We start from the raw sequence: 13,630 nt of genomic DNA on the forward strand, positions 1-13,630 counted from the left end.
TGCTTGAACAGGCAGTGGTTCTCATGGTTATTTCTATAGATGAATAAATGCGATTTCTTTAACTTAATTTGTGTTTTTGTAATTAACGGTTCCCTTTTGACCTGATGGCTGCTAATTAAAACAATCTGATGAGAAGATGCAAGTAAAGGAAACGGAGGGGAAATGATGAAAATGTAAGAAAGGTGAAAATGAGTTCTGAGCTTGGAGAGGTGGTGTTATATCAGACGTCATATGTGCACACACGCACACGCACACATATACTGACATAGATCAGGAAGTGTTCTGTCACTCCGATTGCGCTGATTTTGCAGACTCCTGCTACCGCTGCTGTCTGCCTCCGTTCACACAGCAGCTGCATCAGGAACGAGGTGAGACTATCATCTGATGCACCTGCTGAAGATCTCTGCCCTCCTGGACCAACACATGGACACACACACATCCAGACAGCATGGGCTCCAGACTGAAGTGAGTTAATCTGTTCATTTATATGCTCGACTCCCATCATCACTCTGCCCGTCAGTCTGTTCTTGTGGTTTTTATTACTTCCTCTCACAACTGCACAGGAAGCTTCCTGCAGCAACTCTGTTGCCCTTTGTGTGAGTTTCCATATGGTAGGCCTGGAAATGTTCATCTTTGTTTGTTGCGTATGATATTTTAATGTAATCACACTTAACCAGTGGTGGAAGAAATACTCAGATATTTTGTTCAAGTAAAAGTAGCAATACAGTGTAGAAATACTTATTTACAAATAAAAGCTACTCGTATCAACATGTACTTAAAGTACCAAAAGTACTCATTATGCAGAATGGCCCATTTCAGAATAATATACATAAAGTATAATCTAAAATTGTACAATAATTATTGAAGCAACATTTACCTCTGCGGGGTAGTGGAGTGGAAGTAGCATAAATAAATAAAATAGCATTCCATCACTGCATGTAACTCTTTCTGTGGGTACACCTGTCTCTAGATGGACCACTGTCTACCTTTGTCTTCATCAGCACCTGTTGTTCCATAACATCCTGAGAGCGAGATCTCCTCGGTTTTGTGAAATGATGATTTGAGTAACATGATAAATGTTGGGCAGATTCACCGGAGTGTCTCAGCATTGATGTGAGCATGTTCTGCTCAGTTTTCTGTGGAGGTAGAATCTCACATGAGTGCTGTGTGCTCCGTCTCTTTCCTGTCAGACAAAACCCCGAGCGAACCTTCTACTGGTTCTTTGAAGCAACTTGCCCTGTAGCCAGAGACAAAGGTGAGTGGGCCAATGTATATTCCCAGCTGGTGTTTCAGCCTCCATGGAGTACTATAACTTGTGTTGTCTGTTATGGAACTGTTTACATGTGCAGAGCAATTTGTCAGCAACAGAGAAGTTGATAAATATTTGTTCCTCAAATTCTTCCCGTGACTTTATTCACCTTCTTCTTGTCATTTTCCTACATGATGAACTACACCAATCTGAGTGCCAACTAACACCTGCAATTAGTTTCAAACTTAAAAAGCAACACAAATGAATTTGTGTTGTGAAACAATAAGTTGATCAGACTTTCTGTGTATGAAGGTGTTTCTGCTGAACTGAGTTGCTCATACTTCCTGTCATGTGATCAGAAAAACCACACAGCGTGTCTTGTCACACTAGAACCAGATCATAGCGTGTTGTGGTAATCTGATGGACTGAGCAGCTGGATGTGAGCTGAAGGGGTTAACAGTACTAAATACTTTTTTATTGAATTAAACGTTGATTTAATTTCCCCATTTTTAATGATTTCTCTTCCTTCTGTTTCACTCATTGTTGCCTTGTAGAACCCACTTTGTACATAAAGTTAGTTTGGAGCATTGGCCATGATGTCCTTTGATTCATTCTTCTCATTGTTCTAGATCCTGGTGTACTGTTTCAGTATCCAGAGGACTTCAGTGATGAGGTAGCCGCTGGCGTCCCCTGCTTCTGGAAAGCTTTAATATTTGTGCATGTATTGAAATGATTGCTGTGGCTTCTTTTTGTGGCTGTGATTGCAATGTTGGCTGGTCTGTGGGTCGGTCAGTCCTCCACTTTGGTTCAGACTAAAATATCACAGCAGCTATTAAGACAAGATACGATGAGCTGGAGCGTTATTCCTCCCGGGGGTAATTGTTTTGCACCAGTTGCAGAAAGTTGGAAAGAGTACAAATATCAAGGGTTCAAACATGAAATGTTAATAATGGTGTAAGTATTTAAATATCAACACATATATCCAAAATTCACTGAATCCAACATAGATTCTAATGATATTATGAGATTAATACAGCTCATAAATTGCTCACATCTTAAGTGACTTCTTTGTGAGTTGCATGGATATGTATGAGAAGTGGCAGATATGTCGAATGCACATAGTTTATTGACAATGTTTCGTGATTATGTCCAGGACGTTGCATGTAATGTCCAACATTTGCAGCTGTGAGTGAAATGTGAACTATTGGACGAATTGCAATGACATTTGACACAGACGCATCCCATTCATGATGAACCGTAATAACTATAGTGATCTTCTGATATTTCATATAGTGGCAACATATTTATAATTATATCATTTTGATTTGTCCAACACTTTGGTTTGTGACCAAATCATTGGTGTATAAAGAGAATTGAAAACGGCGTTGAAGGCTCAAATTGAATTCCAATACAAGTCGCTCAGTTGCGCAAGAAGCCGAGATGGCTCGGAAAAAATGGGATTATCCGAATTATTAACTTTGTGAGTAAAATAAGCGTTATTTAATGGTTCGTACAGGGAAGGTGATTCACCTGAAACAATTATCGGCTGAGTTACAGACGTCTCTTCCCCAATTTAAATCTTTTTGGGCCCAATTGTATCACCTGACAGACCTGGCAGTTGTAATTTCACGTTTTTCTACGAATATTTGCTTCAAATCCCATTTTATTATCTTGGCGCTTGAACCTGGACCAAATACCTGTCAAACAACTGAGCTTCCCTCAAATGTGTGTTGTGGTTGATGCTAATTCGATACGAGTATACCTGCTTAACATTGTGCCTATAAGCTCCGGCTCACAGAGCCATCAGCGTCGACTTTTAGACTTCTTATCAGATTTTTGACACAATTTCATCTCATTCCAGGAATCTTTTCAAACATTACCCAGGTTCTGCTTCCCGTATGACATACAGAGGTGAGTATAAACTCCAGTTTACATTTCTGGTCTGTATTTAGTGATACATGTCCGCCTCACACGTCACTCATCTGCACAGAGCGAGGGAGGGGGTGGCCGTGCAGCACTTTACTTTCGTTTTGACCGACCTCGAGGGATGCCAGCGCTTTGGCTTTTGCCGGCTCACCAACAACACAAACACCTGCCTTTGCATACTCAGGTATTTGTGTGAGGGGGGGATATTGAAAGAGTAACTCTCATGCCTTTAACATCACGATGAAAACCCTTTTTAATCAATTTGATTACAGTTATCTTCCATGGTTTGAAGTGTTTTACAAACTTCTCAACAACTTGGCCGATTACCTCACAAAAGGACAGGTGAGGTTCCAGTGTGTGCACTCTGTCTTCTCCTCTGTGTTTGAGTATTATTAACCTAACGACCGTCATGTCCTCAACAGACCAATGAGACCAAAGCGCTGCTGGCTGCCCTCTACAAGCAGCCCTTACCACCAGCAGCTGGCTCTGTCACTCTGCAGATGGTAAATCTAATTATCCAGTGAGAAGCAGGTGTCACACTTCACTTTCAGGCTGTTTTCTGTCAGTGGTTAGCCTGTTGTGTTTTTTTCTGAGGGAGAGCATCTATTGGTCAGCACAGAGGTGTCCCATCCTGTTGGACACCCAAAGGGACAAGAGGGGGTGAGTCCCACAGGGGTTCATGTGGTCTGGAATAACTGCTGAGCGGATACAGACTAACTGCTGGAAAACCTTCGCTGTCTGTGCTTGATGGCTGAACCGGATGTGTGCGGACTAAAACCTTGTGACCCCTCTAATCAAATGTGTCAATCAAACGTAACACGGTTTGCACTAACGTCTGCCATTCATTGTGACTGTTGAGTGTATGTATCCATAACAAAGAACCCGTGTTCAAATCAAATGAAATCAAAGCTGCAGCTGGATTTTTGCAGTTCAAGAGTTTCATTCCAAAGTAATAAATCCTCCGTGTGTTTCTCACACCACATTTCTATGGTGTGAGAATAGATAATATTGATTAAAGTCGTTTTCGATATACTTTCAGTGCTGGTTGATTTGGTAACAGCAAGTCTGGTTTAATACTGGGAATTCTTTGTATTTTTATAATCAGTAAGTTGACACAGCTCTGATACGGTGTAAAGAGAGTGAAGGTTTTTAAATCTGGTGCGGGAATGGCGGACTCCACCACTAACAATGAAGACTTCTACAGAGAGAGGTCATTGCTGATTGTAAATACATTGAATGGCTATTGCAGAACAAATACCCACAATTAATACCATCAAACATGTGCTTGGATGTCATGTAAATCTTAAGGATTATAACGTAATGGTTGTGTTGCAGTAAGACATTAGCTGACACAATAGTTTGCATCTAACAAAAGCATTATTTAATGGATACAGAATTTTGGAATGAAACCGTAAGTCTGATCCTGTAACCTGTGATGCACACATGAGTGTGTGATGTTGAAGCCAACTGAAAGCAAAACAACACGTCCATTAAATCCCCCCCCGTTCTCTTATTCATGTTTCTTTTCTTTGTTTTGACCAGGTTCCATACTTCATTGCTCCAGACCCCAGAAGTCTCCCTTCCATCCCTGAAAATGTGAGTATGGAGGACTAAACTACCACCCGTGGGTGTACATCCTACAGAGCGGGTGGGGTTTTGTCCACTTTGCCCATTCAAACCGACATGTGTGTGTCTGTGGATTCACCAGAGGAACTTGACAGAGCTGATTGTGGCGGTAGATGTGGGCAACCTGCTCCAGCTCTACGCCAGCATGCTGTTTGAGAGACGCATCCTCATCTTAGCCAGCAAACTCAGCACCGTAAGACACGCATTTGTGTTCTTCTGTTTTTACAGGACTTTATTTACGTTTTTTTTCTAAGATGCATGTTCACTCTCTGGAAAGTCGCCTTAACCTGCAACCGTATTTAGCTGAATGCAACTACTTGGAAACCAAACTCCGTGCAGCTAAAATGATCTCCATTATTCTACCTTGAAGTCACTAATTGGCCACCATATGTGGCCTATGGCCGACCACACAGACAGACGTGAGTGTCCTGTGTGTTGTTGTCTGAAACAGCCGTCTGTTTTTGTGTCGTGTGTAGCTGACGTCTTGCGTGCATGCACTCAGTGCTGTGTTATACCCCATGTACTGGCAACACATCTTCATCCCTGTGCTGCCACCTCACCTACTGGATTACTGCTGGTAAGAAGTCTGTCTGTCCGTCTGTTTGTATCTATCTGTCTATTCTGTCTGTCTGCAATAGATTCACCCTTTTTTATTTGGTTACAGTGCACCTATGCCTTACCTAATAGGGGTCCACACCAGTCTATCTGAGGTAAACGACCGTCTGCAGTTACTCCAGCAGTATAAAACCGGTTAATCTACCAGCTTTGTCCCCACAAACTGACGGCCCAACGCATCGCGGTGTGTGCCTGTGTCTGTCTCACAGAGGGTGAGGAGTCGTGGGTTGGAGGAAGTCGTCATTTTGAATGTGGACACAAACACTCTGGAAAGCCCCTTTGACGACCTGAAAAGGATACCTTCAGATGTGGTAATGAATCGCCTGTTGTAATAGAAATGAATACCAATGTAACGTACTGCTGTTTGTGTTTACACCACGTCTGAACCGTGAACATTAAACAACATTTGACTCATAACAGGCTTAAAAACACATGATATGAACACAGTCGGGGGCCTTTTCTCCTCCTCTCCACATGTTTTCTGTCCCTCTATGCCATCAACGATCTAACGAAGGCTAAATGAGAAAGTGTTTATCACCTGAAGCACATTTTGCATTTCAACGTCATGTTTTCTCACTCGAACGGTGCTGTCTTCATCATCGTGGCTGAGCTGGAGTAGCAGTTGCTCTTGATTCATGTCACAGGTATAAATGTACCCGTGTCTGCAGATGTCCGGGCTGAAGGCGTGTTTGAAGCGTCAGGCCGTGTCTCCCGGCTGTGGCGTCTCGAGGGCCTTCCTGAAAGCTCAGGCTCTGCTGTTTGGAGGCTACAGGGACGCGCTGCAGGGTCAACAGGTAAATCACTCAAAAGGCTGCTTATTGTTTCTTATAATAAAAATTGAAACAGTAGGGTAAATGATTCATAGTTTGTCATTTCCATTTGGTAATTTCTAAAGACACCTCTTCGTTCCTATGTGTATTTTTGGGACTCAGTCTTCTCTTTTGTTGTGCCTCTCTCCATCTCTCTCTTTGCAGGAGGGTGAGATGTGGTTCAGTGAGGAGCTGTTTCTAGATCACAAGTCTGCCAGCATGAGGCAGTTCCTACAGAGTGCCATTCATTTACAGTCCTTCAAACAGGTACAGGCTGTGCTCGGTGTTGTTTACTGCCCTCTGCTGGACAGATACTGCAATTATAAGACCGGAGAGGGGCCTGTTGAGCAAAGCCTTACAGTAAAGTGAAATGTTCTCAACAAATGTCTCTGACATCCTTTGACGCAGGTGCATAGAATTGCTGATAAATTAGTTGTGAGGTCAGTTGGACTGAGTCGTACTCATGTTGAAGATGATGTATTTTAATCAAATAATATTTAAGAAATGATCAAACTTTTGTTTTGAAGTTCATCGATGGCCGCCTGGATATTCTGAACAAAGAGAAGGAACCAGATGATCTCTTTGAGGAGGAGATCTTTAAGTGTGAGACAGCTGCAGGTGCGTGTGTGCGTCTGTGCATATGTGTGTGTGTGTGTGTGTGTGTGTGTGTGATTTCACATTACTCACTTGTCACCTATCCTCTTGTGTTTCTGTCTGTTTAAAGGAAGAAGCAAATCCTATCAACAGTTAGTTGGTAATTTAAAGGTAAGCTCTTTTCATCTTTCATGAAACCGTTTGAAGTTCCCGTCTTGGTGAGAAGTGCAACACGAATGCAGTTGTGCTTTTGACAGAAAGGGGGAGGAGCGCTGATCCTGAACATGAAGTCCAAAGCAAACATGAGGGTGAGTACAAGCCGCGGTGTTTTTGCTGGGAGGTTGGTCTGCATCACCAAAACAACTCTATTCATGATGACTTAATCTCTCCCAGGCCAAAGGTCTCACCAAGTCTGGTTTGAAAAACCTGCTGATGCACAAGGTGGGTCAGCGTTCATGATGGTACAAATTAATCTGGTTATTTTGTGGTTTTACTGTAATAATCCGTGTGTGTGTGTGTGTGTGTGTGTGTGTGTGTGTGTGTGTGTGTGTGTGTGTGTGTGTGTGTGATTCAGGCCCACAGTGACGAACACGCCCTTCAGAGAGGAGGATCTGTGTCGCACCGCCGTGCCCAATCGGACTGCTTGCAGAACCGCCTGCCAATCACACAACACTTTGGGAGGGTGAGATCTGTTGCAATCTATTTTTATTAATATTCTATAACACTGCCACAGATACCATCCACACATGTCTTCCTCATCACTAATCTTCTTCTTTCATTGCTCCATTTCCATCCCTTTGCTGTGTTGTGCTGTTTTGCCTCATGTCAGTCTCGTCCCCGTCGGCCTGTTTCCAAACTGAGGGCTCCCGGAGACGAGGAAGACATGCAGGACACTGGAGACACATGGGCTGGGTGAGAGTCAGAGACGAGCTGAGAGGTGGAGAAATGTGGAATACCCCCGGAAAAACACAAGAATAAGCAGCAAGTATTTTCTTCCTTGCGTCATTCCCGTTTCCTATCCCTGTGTTTCAGAGCTGTGTCTGAGGCTGCGGTCGATCCTGACTCTGAGCTCCAGAAGGATGAAGAAGAAGAAGAAGAGGGGGAAGAGTCACTGCTGTGTGACCCGGAGGAGATGGATCTGCTGGGGGAGATCTTTGACACGCTCAGCTCACGGAGCTCCCACGAACGAGGCCTGCTGTATGGGACACGCAGCCTGGATCTGTTTGGACCGGACAGCCATGACTATATCAGAAAGGTAAGGAGATGAGGAGCTCTCTCACACACACACACACACACACACACACACATAGGAAGGTCATTTCTGGTCTTACATTGGCTGTCGTTTCCCAGGGCCGTTTTACAGCCAACCCAAGCCAGGAGAGCCTGTCTCTGTCCATCAGCGGCAGTGGCAGCCTCCACAGCTGGAATCTGGAAACCACAGAGGAGTTGTCAGACCTGACGGAAGACTCTGATTGGCTGTGCCTGGACACCAGCGTACCAGAGGAGGACGGGACAGACAGTCGGCTGGCAGTGTGTGAAGTGGGAGAGCAAGAAATCAGAGGGAGGGAGGTCCGAGAGGAACAGGAAGAAGTGAAGATAGCAATAAACGGGAACCAAGAAGAAGAAATAGACGACGGAAATAACTTTGGGGAAGTGAGATTAGAGGAAGAGACGAAGAAGGCGGGTCAAGAAAAGAGAGTGAGTTTCGGAGAGGAGCCTTTAAAAGAAATGGCTGAGGAGCTAACGGATGAGCGGTTGAGAGAAAATAGGGAGTACGAGCAAAATCAGAATGAGGAGGTCGCTGAGGGGCGAGGGATAGAAAAGGGAACAAGTGAAATGCAGATAAATGAAGCAAGAGAAGAAGAGGGGAAAGATAAGCAGGAGGAGAAGATTAAAGAGGTGACTTTAAACAAACTTATACAACTGAATCCCCATCACCCCAACCCTGAGGAGGACAATCTGAAACCCACAGCTTCTCCTGGCCCTCGGAGTCTCATCGGTGACCCTGAACCTCCAGCAGCTCAGGACAAAAGGAGTGAAGAAGAGGTAAAGAAGGAGGAGCAGGAGATGAGACAGACCCCCTGTCCTCCTAAAGTGCGACCTCCCGTAGCACGCTTCCAGTCTCGGGACAGCCGGGGCTTTCAGGTGAAGTCCGGGACCAAGGAGCTGGCTGAGCCTGGGAGACTTGGCAACACGCTTTGGAGCAGGGAGAAAGCACAAACGCTGCCGCCATGTGACTCAAATACATCAGAGGGGCATGAATGTGAAGACCCGCCTCCATTCAAAGTGTCTGAACTGAAGAAGCGATTTGAAGCTTAGAGGATAAGGCTGGCGGCATTTTAGTTTTTCTTGTCCCGTCGGTCCCTTACATACTGTGAAGTGGGTCACAAATATACAGTAATTTCCTAAAACAGCTGGGCACTGCAGCTTTAAGCAGATGTTACACAAACTGGAGTGAAAGGTGCATTTGTTAGGGATCATCATCAGCCACAGATTTGGTGCTTTGGTGAGTATTTACAGCCGTGGAGTCAAAAGAAACCAGCGTGTTCATTTTAATGAAGAAGCATTGAACAGTGTGGCTCACTGATGTGTTTTCATGACATACGGCACATTGCCAATATTTAGCAAGTATTTTAACAGATTTGTTTTGTCTGAATATTTTATACTTGATGGAATAACTTGTGAATTGCACTTAACATTAGGGCAATTCGGCAGCAATGTTTTGCATATTGGCTACTGTGTGGTGGCGCATTCATCACGGACACCTGAATATTTGTCTGCTCGTGTATGTGTGAGAGAAATGCTCCATCAGCTAAAACTGACAAGTGAGGATAAGTATTGCATTTTTTGGTAAGCTGTCGCACAGAATCTGAATAACTTAAAACCCAATAAAGTAAACATTTTAAACATCCAACATCGGCTCAATGACTCCAATGATCCATGACGAGGGGGAGAAAGGGATGTGCACATTCCTGATTTATTAACAAAACACCTTGTGTGTACATAGTGATCTTTATTTATTTTAGAAATTGAACTTCTCAGAGCTTGACATAAAAGTGCATTACAGTCAGTGTTTTAATCAATATCCTTCAGTACTGGAAATCATGTAAAACTATTTGTTTCATATATAAATACACAGTAGAGTAAAAATATAGTAACCTCTGTACAAATACAAAATATACTTAAGCTCATGTTCCTCATGTGACAGAATAAAATGAGTTATTTTAATAAACGAATACCACAAACACTCAAATTACATATTTCCTCTTTTCTCGCAGCGATAGAATTGAGTGATCAGTGCATTTGTTGGCACCAAAATTGAAAAGGTGCGGCGCAAACAGTGTCGAGTGTGTCGATAGAGTTTCTGGTGCAAAAGACAAAAACGCAGATCATCCCGGCAACGTCAGGTATCCATCCGCCGGTTCACACGGCGACGGGCTGGTGGGTCCACTTCAGTACGTTCATCATATGAGGCGTTCTTTTTTGGGCAACGGGAGAGGCAGGCCAGGCTTTTCAGATCCCGCCGACCCCACCTGTTTCGTCTCCTCTGCCCGGGGCCTGTATGTTCCCTCCGTCCTTCTTTTCTTCCTTATGACACACAGCAGCAGCAGCAGCACCAAGCTGAGCAGGGACAGCACGGTGGACACAAACACCGTCGGTGGGATTGACACCTGCGTCGCCATGGTTGCGACTGGGGAGGGAGTGGCACACGGGTCCGGCAGAAGCGTCAGTAAATGTAGAACTCCAGAATAAACGATTGATTACGTGCAGAATGTCAATTAAAGTCGATGTCGTGATACGTCTCCCAGAGAGAACAGTGTGATTTGGTGCTAAATTTGGGGCGAAACATGAGTGCACTTCAAATGAAAAGCACCCTACAGTCTTTGAGTCAAAGCATAGCAGGTCAACTGAACATGCAAATATGTGTAGTTTTAATATATTATTTAAACAGAGCTTTTTATTAGGGGGTATTTATATTTTCCCTATAATAATAACCAAAATAAAATACTTCTTTCCACAAAACATCCAAGGAAACAACAGTAAGTAAGTCTCCTAATAGCAAACACAGGGATGAGATGATGCGACAGGGTTCCGTCTGAGCTCACCTCCCTGAGGAATAGAGAGTATTGTAAGTCTGTGAGGCCTGTGTTCTTACATCTGGACCATCACAGCATCAGTTAGACCGAAACGACAGCGGGAATCTGAAAAAAAACAAAGAAGACAGACAAATCAAGGGTCAGTGAAACGGGTCTCATCACTGTCCAAGAGGTAAAATGAAGGTTAAAGAGCATAAACTAAGAAAGATCTGTGTCAAATCCAACTGAGAGAGAAATAGCAGTTACTGTTAACATGTATATGTTTCAGAAAAGGGTGGGGTGGGGGGGGGGGGGGGGCAAGAGATCATCAGCTCAGGTATGCAGTGTCTTTGTGTCTGATGCAGACAGTTAATGAGTGACGAGGAACCGGAGTGACTTGAAAGCAACTTAACTGTCAATGAAACATGCTTCTGAAACAGCAGCACCACATTATGTTTGTTGCCCTGTGCATGTAAAACATTGGACGTACATTTAAAAATAACTGAGTCCAATATAACAACTCAATCGACACGTGACGTTTCTGTTAAGCTTGTTTTACAGTAGCATTCACAGGAGGATTGTTGAGTAGATTCTATGACATTCGTTTGCGATGGACTTTGATAGAACAAATAAGTATTAATTAGTAGATAATGGAAAACAAATGCTGAACAGAATAACTCAAATAAATGTCACCTTCACTGTGCCTGCATTGCTATCCTTCACATGTGGCAACATGTGTGACTGGGATGAGTGTAAATGAGTCTAACTTAACATGCCACATGTTGACCAACACTACAGAATACATCCGGGTAAGAACCAGAGGTAGTTAACTCATCAATATAACGATGCCGTCATTGCAGAAGAAAGGGAAGAAACTAGGCCTTCACTAAACTCAACGTAAATCTTCTTCCACGTCAACGTCACACACACAAGTTGTTTTCTCACGTGTTAAATAAATGGCGCTTGCTTCAATTAACCACAGAAAAGGGCAATTTCCTCCTTTATCCCAGTTAATTGATCGTGCCGATACACGCCACAGGCGGATGCATGCGCGCGCGCACGCGGCGGAATGCAGCAGGTCCTGCTTCACCTGTTCAGCCGGTGCAGTCTCAGCTCAGGTGAGTCGGCTGCTGCTGTGACGTCACAGGGGAAACCGCTGATAGGTAAACGCACGAAGGAGCTCCTTCAAGCTCCATGGCTCATGGAGAATGTTTCGGCTCAAGCGCGACCCGTAGGCTTCGTGTTATCGTCTCTTGAAAGGTTACCTGTCTGTTGTTGAGCGTCCAGGTGAGATGACCGACGATGTGCCCTGGCGTGACACTCGGTTCAAAGTAAAATGCTCTGGCGAACCGACACAACTCTTAATCCAGTCACGGGTCGGTGTGTTCGCGGCATCGCTGAAACTAGCTTCTCCCACGCGCACCTACCTGTCCATGTGTAAATGGTCACGGTCACGTGTCCCATCTGCGCCAATCACAAACGGATCTCTCTCTCTCTCTCTCTCTCTCTCTCTCTCTCTCTCTCTCTCTCTGTGTGTGTTCTTTTCATAAAATTTAATTTGTTCTTGTCTAACTTTGGATTTCCTTTTTTTAAAACCACATGTTTCGGCTGGCTACAGAGAGCTGGCCTATCTGGATTGACTGTGTTTGCTGTGTCATCAATCACTCTTGATATCAATACGGTTTAATAATTAGGGAGAAAGGGCGGCCTACTTTCATTACGACTATTCAAACAAACGTTGTTCATGTTCAAATAGTGTTCCTCCTGACGTGCAGAACAAAGACACGGTGTGGCAGAAGTTATCAGGAAATAAGAATTAGTCATCAGATAAAAATCAAGCAAAGAGATAAAGTCCATTTTTATACATGTCACACAGAGTTGCTTCTTTTTTTTTACTAATATATCATTTTGTAGCAGTTTTTGTTACTTTACTGTGAAATAACCTTTGAAAGTGCAGCAACTAAGTGTATTGCCTGAATTTGTGTCCATACAATTTGCATTATGCAATGAATGTGATTTAAAATGCTGCCATAGTGTTACACAACAGTAAAAGTAGGCCCACAATCTTAAAAATACTAAAAAGAGTAAAACGAGTATGGCTAATCATTCAGCACCTCTGAAGCTCACTATACCAGAACTTCTTTTTTTGGCTAATTAACTACACCAAGCTGAAATCATAATACATTCCAGTATTTCCATATATCTGTTCAACTAAGAGATTTGCCCCATTGCCTGACGGTTGACAAGTTTAATAACTTATTGTATTCATCACCACATCGCCCAAGTCTACATTCAGAAGATACAATCAAAATATTTACAGTTTAAATTTACTTTTCTTTTTAAGCGATGGCTTCTTAAAAACATAGTACATTTGAATCAACGAAATAAACTGCTATATTTTTGTGTGTTTACTGTATTTGTAACCTGAATTAACAAAAGATTTTATTTTCACATTTTTGCCTAAGGATTCAATATACTGTAAATTGAAAAATTATCAGTCCACAAATAATATTTCAGAATAATTGGGGCCAGCTGGTCACTTTGGGGGCCATAAACTGCATTTTCCTCCTTCGTTAGCATTCGGATCATCAAACAATGGGATCCATCTTTTAAATCAGTCATTCTGCGAATATTCATGAAGTTTGTATACATTTGCAACATCCATTCACGTCATTGAGCCTGTGTGAATCAAAAAATCAACTTCAATAACGTCAACGTATTTATTAACTTGTTTT

General features: G+C 43.2%; 1 protein-coding gene across 2 annotated transcripts; it reads left to right on the top strand.

The window, feature by feature from the left end:
• Positions 1 to 374: 374 nt before the first annotated feature.
• On the top strand, positions 375 to 9,888 carry dennd1c (DENN domain containing 1C). 2 transcript variants are annotated; one of them, XM_079277825.1, is made up of 23 exons: positions 375 to 465; positions 1,191 to 1,255; positions 1,879 to 1,922; positions 3,111 to 3,160; positions 3,240 to 3,359; positions 3,448 to 3,517; positions 3,598 to 3,678; positions 3,770 to 3,835; positions 4,718 to 4,771; positions 4,884 to 4,994; positions 5,278 to 5,378; positions 5,466 to 5,511; positions 5,626 to 5,727; positions 6,085 to 6,210; positions 6,391 to 6,492; positions 6,753 to 6,843; positions 6,950 to 6,990; positions 7,077 to 7,127; positions 7,213 to 7,260; positions 7,394 to 7,501; positions 7,649 to 7,731; positions 7,852 to 8,074; positions 8,170 to 9,888. In XM_079277825.1, the coding sequence occupies exons 1-23, from the start codon at positions 449 to 451 to the stop codon at positions 9,136 to 9,138; spliced, it is 2,769 nt and encodes a 922-aa protein (XP_079133951.1). In that variant the 5' UTR covers positions 375 to 448; the 3' UTR covers positions 9,139 to 9,888. The 2 variants fall into 2 exon arrangements, with proteins under 2 accessions (XP_079133951.1, XP_079133952.1); XM_079277826.1 differs by lacking the exon at positions 3,770 to 3,835.
• The last annotated feature ends 3,742 nt before the right edge of the window (positions 9,889 to 13,630 follow it).

The sequence above is a fragment of the Melanostigma gelatinosum genome (assembly GCF_949748355.1).
Source record: "Melanostigma gelatinosum genome assembly, chromosome: 11".
Lineage (NCBI taxonomy): Eukaryota > Metazoa > Chordata > Actinopteri > Perciformes > Zoarcidae > Melanostigma > Melanostigma gelatinosum.